The 20,602-nt window shown below is 46.5% G+C and overlaps 1 protein-coding gene across 1 annotated transcript; it reads right to left on the reverse strand.

Moving 5' to 3' along the window:
• Positions 1–1,726: 1,726 nt before the first annotated feature.
• LOC121666338 (phospholipase A2-like) lies at positions 1,727–13,777 on the reverse strand. Its single transcript, XM_042031815.1, has 4 exons — positions 11,941–13,777; positions 8,645–8,810; positions 5,051–5,157; positions 1,727–1,966 (listed from the first exon to the last, which is right to left on the reverse strand). The coding sequence occupies exons 1-4, from the start codon at positions 11,981–11,983 to the stop codon at positions 1,803–1,805; spliced, it is 480 nt and encodes a 159-aa protein (XP_041887749.1). The 5' UTR covers positions 11,984–13,777; the 3' UTR covers positions 1,727–1,802.
• Positions 13,778–20,602: the final 6,825 nt, after the last annotated feature.

Genomic DNA, 20,602 nt, shown 5'->3' on the forward strand with positions numbered 1-20,602 from the left:
GCCACATATCTCCGAATTTAGACTCTGATGAGGTACCCTGGGTCTTTCCATGCCATTAGTTCTTATTTAAAGGTGCGGTTCGAAGTTTGTAAGCTGAGCTTCAGCAGAGACAGAAGGAGCCCAGCCTACCCAGGTGCTCCCAGTGCCCATGTAGTGCTAGCACCTACCTGAGGAAATCAAAAGCATTGGTTCTGAAAGCAGCTCTTGTCCTTTTGGCTTGCTCCAGCCTAAACACTTGTAACAAAGAGGCAAAGAAGGCCCACTTGTACATAGCTACTCCTGGCTAAAAGAATGGGATTTTGGTTTCTCTTGACAGAAGGAAATGTGTTGTTTGAATATAAGCCTCTAATACCCTCTAAAAAAAGCAGAGATGAAAGATTTGCTTGACATGACTGATGTTCTCCACAGCCACCGTTTCCTTACATGACAATATTTGATTCCCAGGCAGTCAGTGACCATGCCTATATAGGAGATCATCTTTCATATGTATCAGAGAGCAGCGTATCAGCTCTGAAGCCTGTGCAGCAGTGAGGAGTGTATATTCTTTTGCAAAGTGTGGGTGTGCCTGCTGGTAAGCAGAAGTGAGAAACCCTTGCTGACCTTGCAACTGCAATAGCTCAGTGTAACTCTGCTTACCCTTGAACACAGCTCAGAAGTGTCCCCAGTGCTGTGAGGCAGGAGCATGAGGGATAAGACAACAGGGCTCTGAGCAACCTGGTCTGGTTAAAGGTGTCCCTGCTCATTGCACGGGGATTGGAGCTAAGTGATCTTCAAAGGCTCCTTCCAACCCAAACTACCCTATGATTCTATGACCCCTGCCCAAAAAAAAGGCGCCATTTGGTGACAGGAAATGTGTTCCCACTGCACCACAGAACAAACCCTCTGCAAAGGCCATGATCAGAGCAGGATCTTGCCCTTGCTTCAGCATATTTGTTACCCTGTCACAGAATCACAGGCTGGGTAAGGTTGGAAGGGGCCACAATAGGTCATCTGGTCCAATCTCCCTGACCAAGCAGGGTCTTTCCAGAGCACATGCCACAGGACTGGGTCCAGGTGGGTCTGGAATATGTCCAGTGAGGGAAACACCATAGCCTCTCTGGGCAACCTGTTCCAGTGCATGGTCACCTGCACAGTAAAGAAGTTCTTCCTTATGTTCAGGTGGAACTTCCTGTGCATCAGTTTGTGCCCCATTGCCTCTTGTTCCATTGCTTGGTACCACTGAGCAGAGCCTGGATCCATTCTCCTGACACCCTCCCTTCAGTTATTCGTAGACACTGATGAGGTTCCCTCTCAGCCATCTCTTCTCCAGACTGAACAGGCCCAGCTCCCTCAGTCTTTCCTCATAAGAGAGATACTCCAGTCCCCATATCACTTTTGTCACCTTGCTTCTCCAGCGGGTGTCAGGGTAGTTAAAGTCCCCAGCCAGACCCAGGGCCTGTGACTGTGAGGCTGCTTCAAGCTGCCTGTAGAAGGCCTTGTCCACTTTCTCCTGCTTGGGTGGCCTGTAGCAGACACCCACATCAGTGTCACCCTTACTAGTCTGCCCTTTAATCCTAACCCATAAGCTCTTGACTTGCTTGTTGTCCACCCAAAGACAGAGCTCGGTACATTCCAAGTGCTGTCTCACACAGAGGGTAAATCCCTCCCTCCCAGACCACTGTGCCTTCCTGGTCTGTCTCTCCTTCCCATAAACCCTGGCCTAAGAGAAATTCTCTCACACCATTGCTAGAGCTGGAAAACGAGGGAAAATTTTATTCCAGCACCTTCAGGTTCAAATTGTTAGAAGAAAGGTCCTAAAAATATTATTCTGGCCCCCCATATCTGACATGGCAGGTGGGATGAGTCTGTCCACATAAAAAGTCTGGCCAGAGGATGAAGTGTGGATTGTATGGGGCTGCTCCCCAGCACTTGGCTGCTTCTTGATCACACAGGCACACCATTTTTTCACACCGGTCTGTCAGGTTATCTGCAAAAGAAAATGTGAGCCAAGGATGAGAGATTCTGTATCAAAGGCAAGAAACAGTTTTAGAAGGCATAATTCCCTAAAAAAGCAACTCTTAGGGATCAGAGGCTGTGGCAGCAGGACCAACATGTTGTGCTGTGAGTGGATCTGACCCTCCCCTGCCCTCTTTCTCTCAACAGATCTGACCTTAATTGTGACCAAGAGCATCAGAAAGTAGCAGCTAAATGTAAATTGGCAATGCTTATAAAAATCTGCCCAGCATGGAGCACTCCCTTCTAGAACTGTGTGAACTATGAGGGTTTAATGCAGCAGCCAAAGCTAAAAAAGGAAAATTATTTTATCTTAGCCTGAGGTAAAGATATTCCACCGTTCCTCAGTCAGTGAATTTCCTTTCTAACTCCTCCCTCTGCAAAACAGACTGATTTCAAAAGGCAAAAAAAAAAAAAACCAGCTTTGAAAGGAGGAGCCTCCCAGAGGGATATTCAGAAACCTGAGGGCATCAGGGTGCCCACCAGGCGTCCTTCACTCTTGCTGTATCAGTTGCTGTTACGTGTCTCTGATCACAGCAGAGGAGCCAAGAAGCTCTGCAGCAGGGCCAGGTACCTGATTTTTATGAGCCAGCAGCTAACAAAGTGATCAAAGTCGTACATGGAACTATATAGAATGCAACTGTATGACTCCATGACCATAAAGAACATCAAAGCCACTAGCTTAGAAGGCTACATTGCAAATGACTGAGTTTGAGTTAGTGAACCTCTCATCCCACCTATAGGTGGCTTAAATGCAGTTGTTGGGTTAGTATTATTTAAAAGCACAGTGCCTTGTTTATTTGAGGCTGCTGCCATAGGTTATCTAACAGCCCCAAAACCCTGCACTAGGCAAAGTTTAATGTATAACTTGATGAGCCAGTGCACATGGGCTTTACTCCAAAACCAACTGCAACAAGTATAGGAACTTTTTCAGAATTCACTGGACTCTGATGGATAAACCCTGTATCTGAAAAATAAGAAAAGCCCATGTTTGCTAAGCTGGTCTGAATAATCACATATTTACTGGTAAAAGTGTTTCAAGGGTCCCATCAATGAGGACCTAAGGCCACTTTTTTCTTAGCTACCAGTCTTGCCTGATATTCTCCTTGCCCCTCTGTTCCTTGAGCTCTTCCCATGCTGTGCCAGCCACTGTTCATCTAATGTGAGTGCAAAAGTCTGGCTTTGCAACATTTCTGTTAGAGCAGAGTGATTTTTTTGACCAGACCCCACAACTTACAGCCTTTTCTATATTCCAGATATCTATTGAATGAAATTTGCCTACAGGCAGTCGCATATCTGGACTGAAGAATATGTCTCTGCCAGTTATTTCATTCCACAAACAAAACTACCTAATGGTAGCAAAGAGAGAAGAAATCCCACGTAAAATGAGTTTCTATTTCTTTTACTTGAAAATGCCTGCATTTATGATACAGTGTCAGGCAGCAGGCATCTAATTCCTGTTGCACTGAAATGACAGCGCAAACAGTTCTGCTTCTAACACTTCTGGACATCATTACTCTGGGCCCAGCAAGCATGCCTGGAAATTTAACTCTTCATCCCTTTTGTTTGAATGGGATCAGACATTATACCTTCACATCCCAGTAAGACCTGCTGTGCTGTAGCCTGGGGTTGGAGATTTGCCTTCAGAGCACATTTCTATTGTTCCTCCTCACTGGGGATGTCGGGGGAAGTGAAGCCTGCGGAGGGCTTGTGCAGAACAGTTGATGGATGCATCAGGTCTTGCCTGGACATCAGTTAAGGAATTAATGGAATTCATTTAACTCATGCTTGTTGGCCAAGTCAGAGCAACTGCAGCCCCCTGCACTCCTATGGCACATGCGCCATGGACTCAGTGATACATCACATATCTGCAGCTTGGATTGTTCCTTCACAGCAAAGAGAAACTGGGCTTTTTCCCATAAAATGACTAGCAAAAATATCAGTCAGCTATGGAAATATGGGTAGGCAGGAGGGAGGGCAGTTGTACATTAAAGTGACACATTCCTTTGCCAGCACTTTGTATTTAATAGGTTGTTCTGGAACTTGGAAAAGACCAGCTGCAGATGTGCTGTGTCCCATCCCCTATCTGCTGGCAGATCTTCAGCTGCTGGCGATGCTGAGGATTGCACCAGTAGAATATGGTCTTCTGATAAGGCAGAAATAGTCTTCTAATGTTCGAGCAAGTAGCTTTGAGGATTATGGGGATACGTTTTACTCTCACAATTTCTTTTCAAACTTTGTTTTACAATGGATTTTACCACCAGGAGCTTTTTGGAGACTTGGAAATACAAGTGACAAGTTCTAAAACTCAAGTCATCTGGTGTATGTCAAAACAAACTCTGCGAGACACTGACGGGCTGTGACTGCAATTCAAACCTTCTTGACTGGGTACCAGCTGTAGAGCTGAGCACAGCCCACACTCGCTGTCTGCCTGTAGCACTCGAGAGCATTTGATTCTGCACTGTTCAAAATCCCTGCTGGAACCCCAGGACTTCAGGCTGGAGCCCCACATGGGGCAGAGGTGCAGGCTGGCATCCTATTTAACCTGTCTTGCAGCCATGCTAAGTAGGCTGCCTCTTTTCTAGCAGTGCTTAAGGATAGTAAAAAAGTGGACAGTCCTGCTGGAGGTAGGGCCAGAATTGCAATGGGAAGAGCACCCTTGAAGACCTGCAGCTGTGGGAAGAGGCCAGCGAGGAGCAGGCATGCTTAACGCCAGCAAGCAGAAAGTCTCCAGGGACGCATCTGCATCCCTGCCAAACTAAGATGGCTTGTGGGCTCCATGGCCTCCACTCCCACTCTTCAGCCTGGGGAGATCTCAGGTTATCTGGAATGGGTTGTGCTGGGGCTCCAGCTTTCCTCCCAGCTCCAGCTGGGGACTCCTGGCAAGGAATGGGCAGAGAGCTTGGAAGAGAACGGACATTGCCTAAAGCAGCTTTGAAACCAGCTTGACAAACACAGAGCTGCCTCTGGGGGCCCCAGAGTTCTTTGGTCAGCCTGGTGCCAGCAGAGGAGGCAGGGAAACCACCCCCCCCCCCGACAGGAGACAGCCTTTACTTACCGCACCGCACGGTGTTGTGCTCGCATGCCCACTGGTAGCGCTGCACCTTGGGGTTGCAGCCCTCCTTCTCTGCCGTGTCGTAGCAGCAGTCGTGCCTGTGGCAGCACCTGGGAGACATGAAAGGATAGAGTTTGGGTGTCTTCCTGCATTCCACTGTTGGCACAGACTCCAGGGCTGCTTTGCTCACACAGAGCTCATGACAGCAGAGTTCACCCCGGCCTGTCAGTAAATCATCTGTTGATGAACCAAGTATCCTGGCATCTTTGGGAAGGCTCACGTGTCTCAGGAGCTCGTTAATGTCATATTTTCTCCCATGACCACTGTACCTCTTCCTCTGAGCTTTTGCCCTCATGAAAGCATGTGTGGTCAAGACACGGTGATCTGGCTGAAAGGGAGCTGAAGTGTTCCTGTAAGTTGTGCTTTTGTGGCTCACTGGCTTAGGCTTAGACTCATCCCAGAATTTGGAATTGGGATGTTTCTTGCCTTCCTCAGTATCATCAAGAAGCTTCATCTCTTCAGTTCACCTGGACCGGCCACATGCTCCTTGGCCCATCCAGGTTCTGAGGGCTAGCTACAAATTAATTCATCTCAATGGCGAAATTTGTATCAGTTAACTTATGAACCTTAAAAATATCTACATCTAAGGCATTCACCTATCTTCCCTCTATGCACATCTGCACCATAGTTCACATTTTCATGCTGCAGAGATCTAACATAGAGTGACATAACATAAACTCTGTAGGACCACAGGATTTGGGGCACAATTCTGCTCCCCTTACAGCAGTTCCTCCTGATGATACCCACAGCTGCAGCAAGGTGACAGATAGCTTACAGCAGCACAAACTGAGAAGACTTTTGGCTCCTATTTTACAAACATCTGAAAGAACCGCCAAGGAACAAAGACTAAGGAATCCTATTGTTGTCCTTTGCCACCTTCAGATGGTCTCCTCCTGTCTGGAAATGCCCTTTGCTGCACCTGGGTCAGAGTGGTATAATAACCCGCTAACACTCGGTTACACCAACACAAACAGAGTCAACCAACACCATGGCAGAGCACTGGCCATCAGCTATGGCAAACAAACACGACTGTGTCACCTGGCTAGTAAACAACCTGCTCGAGACAGCCCTAATGGCTACAGACAGCTCCGGCTGGTCCGCAGGGATCAGCTGGCCAGACCCCTGCTGTTGAGCAAAAGCCACTAAGGTAAGAATTTGTCACGTTGTGTGTGTCACATCAACAGCACCCTCATTGTTGTGCATATTTTCCTTTTGCTTTAACTTTGCGACAGAGGGGAAATCTTACTCTTCCCGATGAGTTTGCCGGGATTTAACAGTTGGACGCAATGATCTTAGAGATCTTTTCCAACCTTAATGATTCCATGACTTAGATGAGTCATATATGCATCCCTGCCTTTCATGGTGTTTTCAGGGAAATGCTGAGCACCCTCAGGTCCTACTTTACAACACAGGTGCTGCAGCAATCCAGGGGAACAAAAAGGAGAAGGAGGAACAAATCTATTGCCTCTATGTGGAAGAAATGCCATGATGTCTTGAAGTGATGGAACTGTGAGAGTGGAACAAAAGGGAAAAGGTAATTACTGACAACACCACATCAAAGTCAGTATGTGGAATAAACCTTATAAAAGGCTTACCCACTCAATGGCATTTTTTCCTTTTGCACATAAAAGAGAGGTGCTTAGCAGCACTCTAGCCCTGTCTAGACAGATTGACTGAATTACACACAAGAAAATTACTCCTTTTGTAAGGGTCTCGGTAACAAACCCAGAAGTGACAAGGGGGTGACTAATTTCAAACAGTGTTTGTCACTCACAGCCAGTAGTTTTGCCACTCTATTTCTTTTTTAGAATGGCAAATATGGAAAATAATGTGGTCACTTTGACAGGTGTGGGGTACTCAACTACACTACTCATTGCAGTAGTTCTTAGATACCAATTTCTCTAGCAAACAGAAAATGGAAATTTTTAGTGCCAAATCTAGTGTGGCATTGCTGATTCTTCCTAGTTAAGAACCTAAATAAATCTTTCAAGTTTTTCTACAGCAGCCAAACATTGCAGGTAAGGAATAATAATGAATGTACTTAGAGGATCAAGCTTCCCTTTTACAAACTACCTGATATTTTGAGGCATTTCCACTTGAAAAATCTCATTTTCTTCCTTTAGGATAAAATCCATACTCCAGGGAATTTAAACAACAGCAGAAACACTGCCTAATGAACACCTGGCCATATTTTACTCTCTCTTTTTCAGGAGTGCTGACTACTTGCATCTCCCAGGGTCACCTACATTTGGACATCACTCAGCCTCTATGGAAAACAGCTTTTAGTTCACTCTGCTGGCCCTTCAATAAAAGCCATACTCCAAATTAGTGAAGTCGTGTTTTACTTTAAAGGCTTTGTTATGAGATTTGTTAAATTGTTTAAATTGTTAAAAAATAATTAAACACCTCACACACACTGCTGTGATAAGCAGGTCAAGAGGTATTACTGCAGTTACTCATCATTTGTGAGCCCCATATTGACTGTTTCATAGATGAAATGTTTCACAGACAAATAAAGGGACATGATGAGAGGACTTTGGTAGTGAAACATCTCACTGCATTAATGAAGACAGCTCCATTAGTTTTAAGGGACAACTTCTCTCTCATGCCCACAGAGGCCTTTAACCTTGATGCCTTTTCTTCCTTTTCCCCTGCTTTTGCTGTCATGCTAACTCAGCAAAATTTGGTTTTGTAGGAATGTGCACTGTCTCCAGCAGCAAGGTATTCTGGAAAGCTCAGTTTCCTTCCCAGTGAGCTGCAGATTGCCTTCACCCCTCCTAAAAGCAGGGCTTGCTTACTAGTAGCACCTGGCCTGTTGACTGTAGGTAAAGATAGACTTGTGTGCTCTGACTCTGATATTCCAAACCTGGTGAGATTGCAAATAACAGGCTCAGAGCAGACAAGAGTTCACCATGCTCAGCTTTACTCGGATGCTCATTGCACAGTACAGGAAAGAAGCCTTTCATTGCAACACCTCCAACACTCCTTGGGAATAACAAGCTCAACATCTGCCCCACTAACTAAGAAAAGGGGAAGTAACATGTTCTCCTCTCTTATTCTACCTTGATTCAATGTGAACTAACAGGCAGTTAAGGCAACAGGTTTGATTACTCCTTGCATCAATATGGATTTCTTCAAGAAAATAAACAGTGATATTCCCATCACTTCCATTTTAAGGACCTGGGTGAAATAACCCTCCAAATACCTTGGATTACTCTCCTTTTGTCAGGCAGGGTTTGATCTCTATGAAAAAAACATTCAGTTATTTCAAGAAATTACATCCTGGTTTCTCCTTTGCCCTCTACCCCACATAGTACAAGGTCCTAAGAGCTTTGGTGTCATCCAGAAGGAGGTTAAGCCCTCATTCACATCCCAAGAGATGCATGGGTCATCACTCACAAATCCCCAGTATGTTCATATGTACTAAGTTCCCTGTCCACAAGGCAGCAAATGAGTCAGTGGACTCACAGTAGCACAAACAAAGAAGGGTAGGGAGATCCGTGCTGCTTCTGGACACGTACTTGAGATTTTTCTTACCAATCTGTTTTATCTTTAGGCCAACCTCGTCCTCCCAGTCCACAGTAGCACCCATAGCCAATATATGCCAAGGGAGAGCGTCCTGTGCCACACGATATAGCTCCAGCCAGTTCCACAATTCCTCGAGTGTGCAGTGAATGGGATTTTCCCAGAGCACCTTTCCAAACTGCAAAGACAGAACACGGTTACACACAAGGATTAAACATGCCTGCTGCTGATTTTCCTGCAGTCCTTAAAGGGAGATGGTTTTGGTTTTGACTGGTTGGTTGGGTGCAGCCCTGACAATCTAACTAGTCGTGACATTCAGCTGGCAAAGGGTACTCCGCAGGGAGCTTTGTCTGAGGCCTGGGATAATCAAAAGGTGGATGCAAAAATACCCGAGCAGGCTCTTTCTTCCATGGGAGCTCAATTCAAGCAGAACTTACTAGTTCTGGTGCACTGGTGTGTGATTGCAGCTGTATTGCACCCAGGAGCAGTGTGCCTGGTCCTGCACATCACAGAGCCCAAGCTATAAAGCTCTGCAAGGTCTGTGCCAGCACCATGCAGGGCCAGCTGGGCTTCCCTGCACCCCAGAGCTCCCAAACCTGGGAAAGTTTTCCAGCTATGCTATGGTCCCAACTGGGACATGAAGCAGCAGACTACAACCAGGCAACCAGACCTAACCTGGGCTCTGTGGAAAGAAGTGAGGTTTCTATGTTGCTCAAGATTTCTTTCGTTATCAAAGTTTCCCCCACTATTCAGGATCCTTTAACCATTGTCCAGGTGGCAGAAAGTACTGACAGTGCTCTTAATCTGCACAGAGAGACAGCTATGAGTCCCTGAGCCTGAAGAGTACATACTTTGTCAAGGACAAAGCGCCTCCCTCAGCCAAGATGGATGTATCCTCTTTCTCTTGAGACTCTGGAAGTGCTGGCAACACTTGCATCTGTTTCCGTTATTATGTTCCACCTAAGTCATAACAGGTGGGCTGCCTTAATTTAAAGAAAAAAGAAGAAAGGAGCTCTGTGTCAGCCGGAGAGTATGGATGGCCACCCAAGCCACTCTGGAGATTTGTGAATTACAAGTCTTTCAAACAGTCTCATGATTGTGCATGTTAATTTGCAACTTTTTTAGAAACCACAGACTCAGTCCTGCAGTGTTACGAACACCAAGAGTAGCCTGTCCCTAATACTCAACCCACTGTGATGCTCAGTTGCGAACGTTGCTGCTTATCATGCTATAGTGACAAATAGGAGCATTTCATGCCTGGATTTACTGTGAAGGACCAAATGCACTTCGCACTGCTCTATTGGTAGGATGAAAATCCTCAGCCTGACAGCCTAACCCATCTGCTCATCCCACCCATGCACAGCCACTCCAAAAACACACAGGGGGACCTTCGGGCATGCTTGGATGGAGAGGGAGGTGATGCCTGGGAGCTGGGAACGCGCCATTGAGGTCGCTTTGCCACCTGCCCCTGGCTATTGCAGCATGCTTGACCTCTTCAAAGTGTTGTGCAAACACGGGCTAATTAATCCCCTAAACCACCCAAGGACTCAATACTATTATTAAAACAGTTGCTTTCCTTTTAAAACCTAGCCTCTAATCCCCTTGCTTGGGCCTCTTCCCGCATCTCCTGGGCTAGCTCGCCCTCCGAGCCCAATCCAAGTGCCAGTGAAGACAAGGAGGGGCTCTCCCCATGAAGGACAAGGCAAGGCTTTGCTCCCTCTCCCAGCCTGACCCCCCAGCAGGAACGGGTGCCACCATTTTCACCCCAGGGATTGACACCTCAGGCTGTTCCAACACAGCCTCTGTCTGCTTCCTGGGGCATTCCTCGGGGATTCAATGCACATTCCTGAAAAAGCAAGCGGCTTCTCACCTGAACACTACTTAAGTGTTCAGCTTTCATGCTAAAAACACATTAGATGGGTTTTATTGAGAACTAAAGAGACCACTTATTTTCCTTGTCTAAACAGCAAGGCTCCAGAGTTAGAAGGGGGCTCAGCTCTCAGGGGAAATCACAAGTAGTGAGCTGCTTTGGATTTGGGGGTATAAATCATGCTTTTTCAACCTGTTGCAGTTTGCAGACCCTGAAAATGTTCCAATGGAGACAAAAACTTCTTTGTAGGCATTCCGGCCTTCTGACAAGCAGCTTGGTTTTTTTTTTTCAGCTGTCTTTTGCTGGCCTCTTAAGCCAGGACTGCTGGGCTTGGTCTGTTGGCCATGGGCTGAAAATGGCTAAGGCTGGTATAAGGTAACTGTACCTCACCCAGAAGAAGAAAGGCCATTCTTCTTTTGGGGATATCTCTGAGGATCAGGGAACTGTAATTACAGTGCAGAACTGCTCATGAAAGTGAGTGGGAGAAAGCCCCAAAGGAAATGGAGTCCAAAAGACTCAATTAGTGGGCTTAGGGCTGCGTGTTCTGCAAGAGGCATCCAGGCAGCCTCTGATGTTCCTGTTCTTTGAAAGCTGTCTGGGTTTTGAGCCAGCAGCACATTGCTGCAGCTGAGAGGTCAGCCCCAGCAAGTACATTTTAATATTCAGGTGCACAGCTAATAACTTGACCAAAAACTGAAATTGCTTTCTCTACACTAGGCAGCCAAGCCAACACAGCCGGAAAGCCTTGAAAAAGTCTGAGTCTCCACAGCAGCCTGCTTCTAGCCAAATATCCCGTTAGCAGCACGTCCAATCATTAGTTAAACTACTAATGGAGCACCTTAGAGAAGAACATACCTGCAGAGAGGTGAGCAGAGGCGAATCTGACAACTTAGCACTACTTCCTGCTTAAACTGGCAGCCTTTGCTGTAAATGAAGGCAGGAGGTTGTTTTTTCTTTCAAAAGTCTACTGCAGGTATAACCTCAGATATGCCAGTTTAGTGTTTTGCTGCCTCTGTGTGTAGGGGCTTTATGTTAGCCATCATTTATGGCTTTTATAAACAGAATTTTAAAAAATTATTTTAAATTCAGATGAGTTGGAAACTGCTCACTCCATGGCCACTGGTATAAAAAGAAGGTATTTCTATGAAAACAGACACTAACAACTCTGTAGCAGAAAACTATTAAAAAATAAAAAGACCTGTGTTTATACAGTTTATGCAAGCCATAGCTGGGGCTGGGAAGTGAGGCAGGCAGGCAGCTCACTTAGGCAGTCCCTCACTGTAAGGTTGAGGATTGTCTAGTGACACTTTTTTTCCTCACTTGGCCAAATCACACGGAGGTCCTGCCGTGAATCACGCAAAGCCGATGGCAAGGGGAGAGGCTGTCCCTGCACAGGGGGAGGCATGGCAGGGCAGAGGGAGCGAGGGGTGGTACTCACCTGCCTGAAGCAGCATCAGTGTGAGCAGCAGGCGGGGGCCCATGTGCAGATCGCTCCCACTCTCACGTACTTCGGGGTTCGCCTGCCGGCACTCCGGCAGCGCCTCGCCGCGCTGCCGAGTGAGCCGAGGTGTGGCTGTGCTAAACAATCCTCCCGGGCTGCTGCTCCGGGCTTTATATACACAAATGCCTGTTATGGCTCTGCGCCCGTCTGAAGTGAAACACCCTCTCCTGCGATGCCTCTGAGCCCCAGTGCGGGTCCGGGCCGTCCCCGCTCCTTGCTGCGTGAGGAGAGGGCGAGGGCTGGCTCTGTTTGCCCAGCATCGCCTTTGGGAGGGAGGGGCTGCTGGAAGGGCATTAGGCTGGTAGTCTCTGGGACAGCCCAAGACCCAGGCACTAAGCCGGGCTCCTTCTTTAAGCTGTTTGCTTACAGACCCTGGTTAACCTCTGAGAAGCTGCGGCAAAGCGAAGCCTTCAACCGGGCTTTCTGTGGCTTGGGCTCGCTGCTGTGGCATGCCCTTGGCAAGGATTTTCTCCTTTTATAGATCACTTCCCAGGGTATTTTTTAAAAATTATTTTATTTTAAGACCGATTATTTTCATGTTTAAAAAAGAAAAGACAAAACTATAAACATCCAACAGAAAGAATACTGTTAAGTGCAAGTACCTAATTATAAACTGACCAAAAGAGCTAATTCAGCACCACTCTGAGGGATAAATACCCTCTTGGTCTGTTGCTCCACCTGACCAACACCAGTGGATTTCTTGAAGACTCGTCAGTATGTGGGTGCCAGCCACGGCAGAAGACCAGCATTGGGTCCAGCCCCCTGGGGCTCTAGTTCACAGCAGGCAGCCAGATCCAGAGGTGACCTCCCCCTCACACAGCCTCTGCTTGTATGGGGTCACAGGCAATGTGGGCAAGAGGAATGGCCACACTTATTTTGTCTTTGGGCCTGAAACAGCTTTAAAACTCCTGCCTTCCTTGGTACAGCAGCCACCCGACTTGGGGTCTGAGCATCTGCCCCTTCCCTGGACAGGGCATGATGGGCAGGGTGCTCTGCTGGAGGGGAAGAGGAGGGTAAGAAGGCTGCTTGCCCCTTCCTGGGCACAGCCCAGGACTGTCATAGCAGCACACCTTGCCTGAGCTCCCCATGCTAAAGCTGTGCTTCCTTTCTTAAGGGCACGGGTTTAAATATTTGCTTGCTACATATTGGTAGTCAAATCAAAGGTCATCAGCAAGTCATTTATGGAGCTCCCTTCTGCTGAGACCTGCCCCAGTGCAGCTGCCATCACTCTTTGTCAAGCAAGTTTTCAAGATACAGTATATCCTGGGTGCCTGTGATACAGGGCAAACGAGACAGCAGGACTGAGTAAATCTCATTACAATTACCAGCCTGAAATTTCCTGCCCACCACCACCCCCATGATGGGCCATGTGCTGGCAGCAGGAGGAGGAGGACAACTCGGACACCCTGCCCTGGCTTCTGCACTACCTCGGAGGGGCTTGGGAGAAGCTTACACTTCTGCCCTTGGAAACCCCCTTCAGTAATTATTAATTTACTCAAGTCATAATGCCAAATCATACAGAATCATAGAATGGTTTGGGTTGGGAGGGACCTTAAAAATCATCTCGTTCAAAACCCCTGCCATGGGCAGGGACACCTTCCACTCAAACAGGTTGCTTCAAGTGCCATCCAGTCTCACCTTGAATGCTTCCATGGATGGGGCATCCACATCATCTCTGGGCAAACCTGTCCCAGTGTCTCAGCACCCTCACAGTAAAGGATTTCTTCCTGATATCTAATCCAAAACCTACCCTTTTTCATTTAAAAGCCATTCCCCTTTGTTCTGTCACTACAAGTGCTTGTAAAAAGTCCCTTTCTAGTTCTCTTGTAGCCCCCTTTAGGTACTGGAAGGCTGCTATAAGGTCTCACTGGAGCCTTTTTTCCTCCATGATGAACAGCCCCAGCATCCTGTCTCCATTGGAGGGGCGTTCCTGCCCTCAGATCATCTTCAAGGCCCTCCCTTGGACTGGCTCCAGCAGGTTCATATCCCCATTCTTACGCCGGGGCCCCTGAGCTGGATGCAGTACCTCATATGGGGTCTCACCAGAGTGGAGCAGGGGGGAAGAATCACCTCCCTCAACCTGCTGGCCACGCTGCTTTGGATGCAGCCCAGGATGCAGTTGGCATTGGGGGCTGTGAGTGCACATTGCCAGATCACCTTGAGCTTCTTGTCCACCAATGGCCCCAGGTCCTTCTCCTCAGGGCTCCTCTCAATCCACTCTCCACCCAGCCTGTGTTTGTGCTCAGGGTTCTGTGTGTGTGAGCTGTTGCTGGCAAATGTTAGACCGTAAGAATGGAAGTTTGCAGAAAGAGGATGCCAGAGGACAGATGTGCTGTGATCAAAGGCTCTATGGACACCGGGCCTGTGAGAAGCGACACGAAGAAGGCAGGCTTTGAAACATCACGTGGGGTCTGGCTGAACTACGCCCTGTTAGAGAAAACCCCACCCCTGAGGGATATTTGGCTGTCCCAGTTCTTAATCGGGGACCAAGAGGGAGTTGTGAGGAACCTCTGCAGTTGCTTTACAGGATTCCTGGGGTCCCCAAGTCGGGGGAAACTGTCACCAAAAGTATCTACTCTCATTTGGATTTATCCGAATCATTTGGATTTGAAAACAGACACTTAATCTTGTCCTTTCAAAGCCTTGCTGATTTATAAACCTGATCAAAAAAAGACATTATAAAGTTTCAGATCAGAAATTAATTCTATTCTTCCCATTCTCACAGCACCCCAAATAACAGATTAGTTTTTTGCCCCCCCCATTCAGCAAGAAATGCAAAATAAAGAAATAGAGACTCCTTTCATAGCCAAATGTATCTTCAGTTTTTGAAGAAGGTTTCTTCAGGTATTAGGACGGGATGCCCAAATTCAACCCCAAAACGCAAAGCAGAGTTAATGTAACACATCCTCATGATTGTTTCACACCACTGACTGGTCAAGTTTGTTAATCTGTGCAAAGTACTGATTACTGTTGCCTACGTTAATCAGCATATTTATTAAATAGTATTAAGTGCTAATCACATTCTTACTATGTTACAACAAATGCACTGGGATCACAAGGGCATTTTTAGTGCTGTTAAGGGAAATAAAATTAATTTCCTGATCCCACCCTTTCCTGTGAATTTTGCATGTTACCTGTTTGAGCTCCACCCTCACTAGTGGCAAGAGGCAGCATATGAGAATTTTAGGTGTCATCTCATCAAACTCTGACTCAGACTAGTCTGTCCAAAACTGCAGGCACGAGAAACTTACTTTGAGCCTCAGGTGACTTGTGTGGGGCAGTCAATCCGTACTGTTGGGAGGTTGTTTCTTCAGATGAACTGGCTATGTTGAAAACAGTTCCCTTGGCGTGTACCACCAAACCAGCTGGCTCTCAGGAATGATAGTACTTCATACTCTTGGGTTTGTTGTTGAAAAACTATATTTGGGAAAAATCTTCGGTTGAAGGGGTGAAGATATTTGTAAGGACTCCACAGTTTTTAACAAGGCTTACCCAATGAAGTTTAAGATGTCAGATCTTCTTGTAGAAGGTGGGCTGTCCTTCATCTCCTAGAGGCTGTCCTTCCTCAGATGAAATACCCAGCCACCACTGTGGATGTCGCCACCAACCTCAAGAAGAGATCTCTGTTCAGCACCAGCAGAGTCAATGGTGCTTTTGCTGTCCCAGCCACTGGGTTTTCCTCTGAGGGACAGAGGAAGCTTTCTTGCAATACCACGAGTATTAGAGATTTCCTAAAGGATCTGCCCCTCCAGAGACCAGGACTAAAGAGACTGAAGGATACAGAATGACTGTTTGGGTAGTCAGAATAAAAAGAGAAGCTAAAGAGAAGCAAACCCCACATTACCTGTCTGGAGGTAGAAAAGTAAATCTAAGACTGCCACATGATTTCTGGTGACATAACCAGTTACAGAGTTAACACAGTAATATAATAAGTAAACAGTCTTGCTTAATATTGTCTTGCATGGAAGGTCTGCACCTCTTTTAGTGCTGATAAAGCCCAGTCAGTCTTTAATGAGGAAAGACAACATTATTATTATTATTATTATTATTATTATTATTATTATTTCCAGTTTCTAAGTCAGCCCTGAAAAGAGTTCTAAGAGTGGCTCCTGGTTTGAGGGTGTCTGGTATGTATCTCCTTGCATTTCACTGCTGCTGTGTGCTGGTCTCATCTTGATTGTGGCATTTCTGAATAGTGAAGCTGGATGGCTCCAGCCTGCAGCACCCTCTCAAAGTCAGTGCCTGCTTTTGTCTATAGTCAGTCACACTCCCCCCCTACCGCCTCCTAAGGTGATAAAGGCAAAAGGCCACCTCTCTCAGGCTTTCACTGTCACAGTTTTCTCCTAGCAGTCTCCGAAGGCACTGTCTCCTGAGCTGACTGTGGGGGACCTTCCCCTCTGAAGTAATTTCTACGTGTGTCATTCCCCTTCTGCACACTTTCTTGCACTGCTCCCATGAAGGAGTGGACCTCATGGTCTGCATGTATAACGCTGCTGGAGGGCAGGCAGGCAGAGATGACTGGAGTCAGGGCATGATGGGGAGTTGAAGCAGGGGAGTAATATGATATGTGGAGGGAGCAGCAGCTTCTTCCTTGTCAGCGTTGCTGAATGTGGGGTAAACACTGTGGGCTGTGTGCTAGAGAAGAGCTACACCACCCCAGCAGGCTGCCTTGCCACCCTCACGGCTGCCTCCATCCAGCCCTGGTGAGGATCTGGAACCATGCAAACTCCATTCATTTCACATGAAACCCAGAATTGCATCCCTTCACACATTCCTTCCACAAGCCATGGAGAGAGGAGATGCAATCCACAGAAGGGAGATGGGGTTCAGATGTCCCATTGTTGTGCAGCCACTGCAGGTGGTGGCAGGCCCCCGTTGCCTTCTTCTGTTGTCACTGAGAACATCAAGGCTTTCTGACTTTAACAGCCTTCTTTTCCCAAGAGTTCGTGACACTCTGTCTTATGCTGAGGCCTTCAGAAGCACTCATTTCCTTGTTTGTTCTGCCCTTCTGCTGTAGAGCAAGTAGCCATCCTACCACCGGAGAGACAGGCTTGCTCAGGAACAGAGAGGTTCTTGTGTTCCTCCAAGCTGTTGGAGGAACTCAACAGCTCCTCCAGGAGCTGTTGGGAACTCACATAACCTGCTTCATGTGCCAGGGCAAGGGAGCCATGACTCCAAAAAGGTTTTCAAGACTGCAGTCAATGTCCCTTGGCCATAGATAGTCAAGAATGAGAAACACTGCCTGCCCTGGCAGTGCAGAACCCACTACCATCACCACCCAGGGACATTGCTGTCAATACAAACCACGGACAAGAGCATCTCCTTGGAACCACACTGAGCATTGTCTGGAGTGAAAACCAGGCATACATGATCAGCTGAGCACCCTGAGACAGCTGGCTTTCATTTTAGAGCCCTGGTGGCATTTCCCACTTAAAAGATGAAGTAAATGGATACAGGTTGAATAAAGGTGTCTTCTTTCAATACTCACGCTGCTTTAGCCTGTGACATCCACCAAGAGGTTTGGCTGCTTCATCCAATGGGAGACCAGGGAACACCCACACATATGGAGATGAACATACAGTCTGGTATCCAAGACAAATTCCTGGAATGTCTCTGAGTTCCCCGTAAAAGAACAGCTAACATAAATGTTTGTGCTCATTTAACAGGAACTCCTGTTAGAGACAAAGCTGAAAGACCCATGACACAAATTCATACCAATTGCACCAAGATTCATGGTACTCACCCAGACTCTGAAGCCCACCAAAATACTTGGTTTGATGTGTCAGTGTTTTGAAGTCTGTTGTTTAAATTCATGGGCAGTTCTCAACAGAGCAAAATCGTACTTTTTTTTTTCTTTTCTGATTGTAAAGTAAATGTAAACAGAGGTGTGTTCATAGATCCTCCTGGGAGACAGAGGAAGGGATGGCCTGGGTGGGGAAGGTATGATACAGATCAGCACATAAAATTCTTATTCCACCTTTGCAAGTACATTTCAACCCTGACAACTCTAGACCAATATCCTCACTCAGCTCTGCCAGTGTATTCCAGTGCTGCCTTTCCACGTAGTCTGCTGTGCACTGTCTGCTTCCGTTTCTCATTTCCCCACTATTCAGGCTTCATTTTCTTTTTTTTCAATTACTAAAACTTTTCCTGCTTCTACACTTGCCATCTCATACCTCTCTCCTTCCACCTTTTGTCCCAACCAACCACTTTCACCTACAACATCATAAATAGCTTGGAGACTCACGTTGGTAACTATCTCCAGCCTCAGGTAGCAACAGACACAGGAAAGTGCTTTTTTTATTGAAGGCTTCCATTCATAACAGCACTTGGTCCTGTTTGCATCAGGGAGCACTTGGGAGTTCTGAATCTTCCACTTTTAAGAAGCAGGGCAATTAGAGTCTTCCTGAAGAAAAGAGGATGTATGTTGCACTACCTCTGCTCCATTATTCAGATTGCTAAATTAGGATGCATCAAGTGTACAGGCTAATGTCTCCCATGTTTGATATCTGAAGACATAAAGAGAAAGCCAATAATGTGCTAAGTTTTAGGTGGTGTTGCTACTCCTACATGAAATGTGAAATCACCCCCTGAAGATACTACCATGATGATTCACTATCATCTTTCCTGTAGCCCTCCTGAAGGTTGGCCACGAGCTCAAGGGTACTGCTACAGGCTTAATAGAAGAAACATTAGAGAGCAAAGGTTTAGCTGCTGTCTTTTCTTGACATCAACCAGTGCTGCATATGGCTAGTGAAACCATGACAGCAAGATTTTAAGCATTCCTGGAATCTCTGTGCTGTTCATCAGACCCACACAGAGACACACAATTAAGCTTACATTAATGAAAGTACCCTAGAAACTCCTCTTCACTATTTCCACAATCACAGTCTGAGTTACCAAGCCCAAATTCAAATACTGTCCCTTACACTGTTGACATCCTTCCACAGGTCCTTCAAAACCTCTTTCTTTTCTATATATACACATCTGCACCAACACTCATATTCACTACTGCTACCTTGTTTTGTTACGTGACTCACCGCCTCTGCTGCTGCGGAAATTAGTTCCATATTGGGTATATTAAAAGGTTTGGGAAAAAAAAAAAAGACAAGGAAAAAACATCAGGACAGCGAAAAGAGCTCCACCCTCCAGGAAGAAGAGAGGAGACAGATCTGCAATTTGTTCTGCTGCTACACAATGCTCTGGGCTGGTCACTGTGGTCACCTAGTAGGTTTGTGGGTTTTTCCTCTCTGGCCAGCCCCTAGCTGAGGGCATGCTGCCTGTATTACATCTCCTCTTCAGGCTTTGTGCTTGTAGTGGGTAAATGACCACATTTGCAGTCCCAGTGCAAGTCCTCTCCTCCCTTACATGACAAGAGTTTATCGGATCCAGGCCCGTATCTTTGCACCCAAGGGCAGGTTTGGTGAGGGCTACATGCTGCTGTGCTCTGAATGAGGAACTTAGTGACTTGTGCCTTGAGACACAGCAAGGAACTGCCAACACAGGAAGCCCCCTTGGAGCTCCCTGAAGCTCATGAAATGTCCTCAATTCTCAGTAAAGCTGCCTCTTTTATATTCAGCAAATAATCCAGGTGAGGCATTTTGATTATGATTTCATGATTATGATTTCTTTTGCTTACAGGTATAGGAAATTTTCAACCTTTACCTTGCTCTCTTGCCTGTTTCTCATACCAGACATAGTACTTACAGAGAAGTTAAGACTTTACTGAACGACACAGTGTATTTATAATTTTAACTGCTAATGTATGATTAGAATGCTGTTGGTTGTGAGGTGGTAGAATGAGATAACAGGCTGTGCCTGATGAAATGTCTTATCACTTCATGGATGCCAGTCATCACTTGGGAGTTCAGGAGTTCACCCAGTTCCCAGCACACCCAGAAACTGCCTGCAATAATAATATTTGAATAGCTAGCAGAAAAAAGATCTGCAATGATAAAGTGTATAAATTAATGTAGGGTGTCTGGCCTTCTAGGCTGGGCAGCAAAGAGTAGGTCAGTTCCGGAGAGCCCTAGTTAAAATGGCTATGTTCTACTTCAGTGCATTTTCTCACAGTCAAGACACCCTTCCCACTTCACTCCATTGTATGTCTGGAACTTGTGTATTTTGTCTCTTTTTACACCTTGTTCCTATCCATATATACCCCACTGGACATCAAGTCCCTGATCTCTATCGCTGTCATATTTGCACAGTAAGCAGCATCCATCTCTGCCTGAAGGCATTCTTGTCATTCTGAACAGCTGATATGTGTTGCAATCAGCTCCTGAACTTTCTGACACAAGACTTATTGAAGGTTTCAGGATCAACATAAGTGAAGCTATATTGGACACTCAATCCATAGTGATAACTTGGGACACATGAGAAGATGAGGCTTCTCTTTTCTCCAGGCAGAAGAATGAGTGTGAACACTAGTAAAGCTTGTGCCACGTCTTTGCCTACTCACAGGTTCTCTCTGGCTTCTGCCTGGAAATTAGCTCAGCGGCAACTCCATTGATATTTACTCCTACTTCTGTTGGATTGGGCATACAGATATTTATTGGTTCTCAAATTCCTCTGTTGGGCAGGCAGCATATTACAGTAC

This window comes from Corvus kubaryi, unplaced genomic scaffold (assembly GCF_017639235.1).
Source record: "Corvus kubaryi isolate FWS band 111438036 unplaced genomic scaffold, C.kubaryi_AGA036_p1.0 37341, whole genome shotgun sequence".
NCBI classification, from domain to species: Eukaryota; Metazoa; Chordata; class Aves; order Passeriformes; family Corvidae; genus Corvus; species Corvus kubaryi.

What these genes read in the sequence shown, in the direction of transcription:
- LOC121666338 (XM_042031815.1), bottom strand. Translation starts at nt 11,983, where the DNA reads ATGGGCCCCCGCCTGCTGCTCACACTGATGCTGCTTCAGGCAG. An exon ending in CCTAAAGATAAAACAGATTG is followed by an intron (nt 5,158 to 8,644) that starts GTAAGAAAAATC and finishes CATGTCTCCCAG; the next exon opens with GTGCTGCCACAGGCACGACT. An exon ending in GCACAACACCGTGCGGTGCG is followed by an intron (nt 1,967 to 5,050) that starts GTAAGTAAAGGC and finishes TTTCTTTTGCAG; the next exon opens with ATAACCTGACAGACCGGTGT.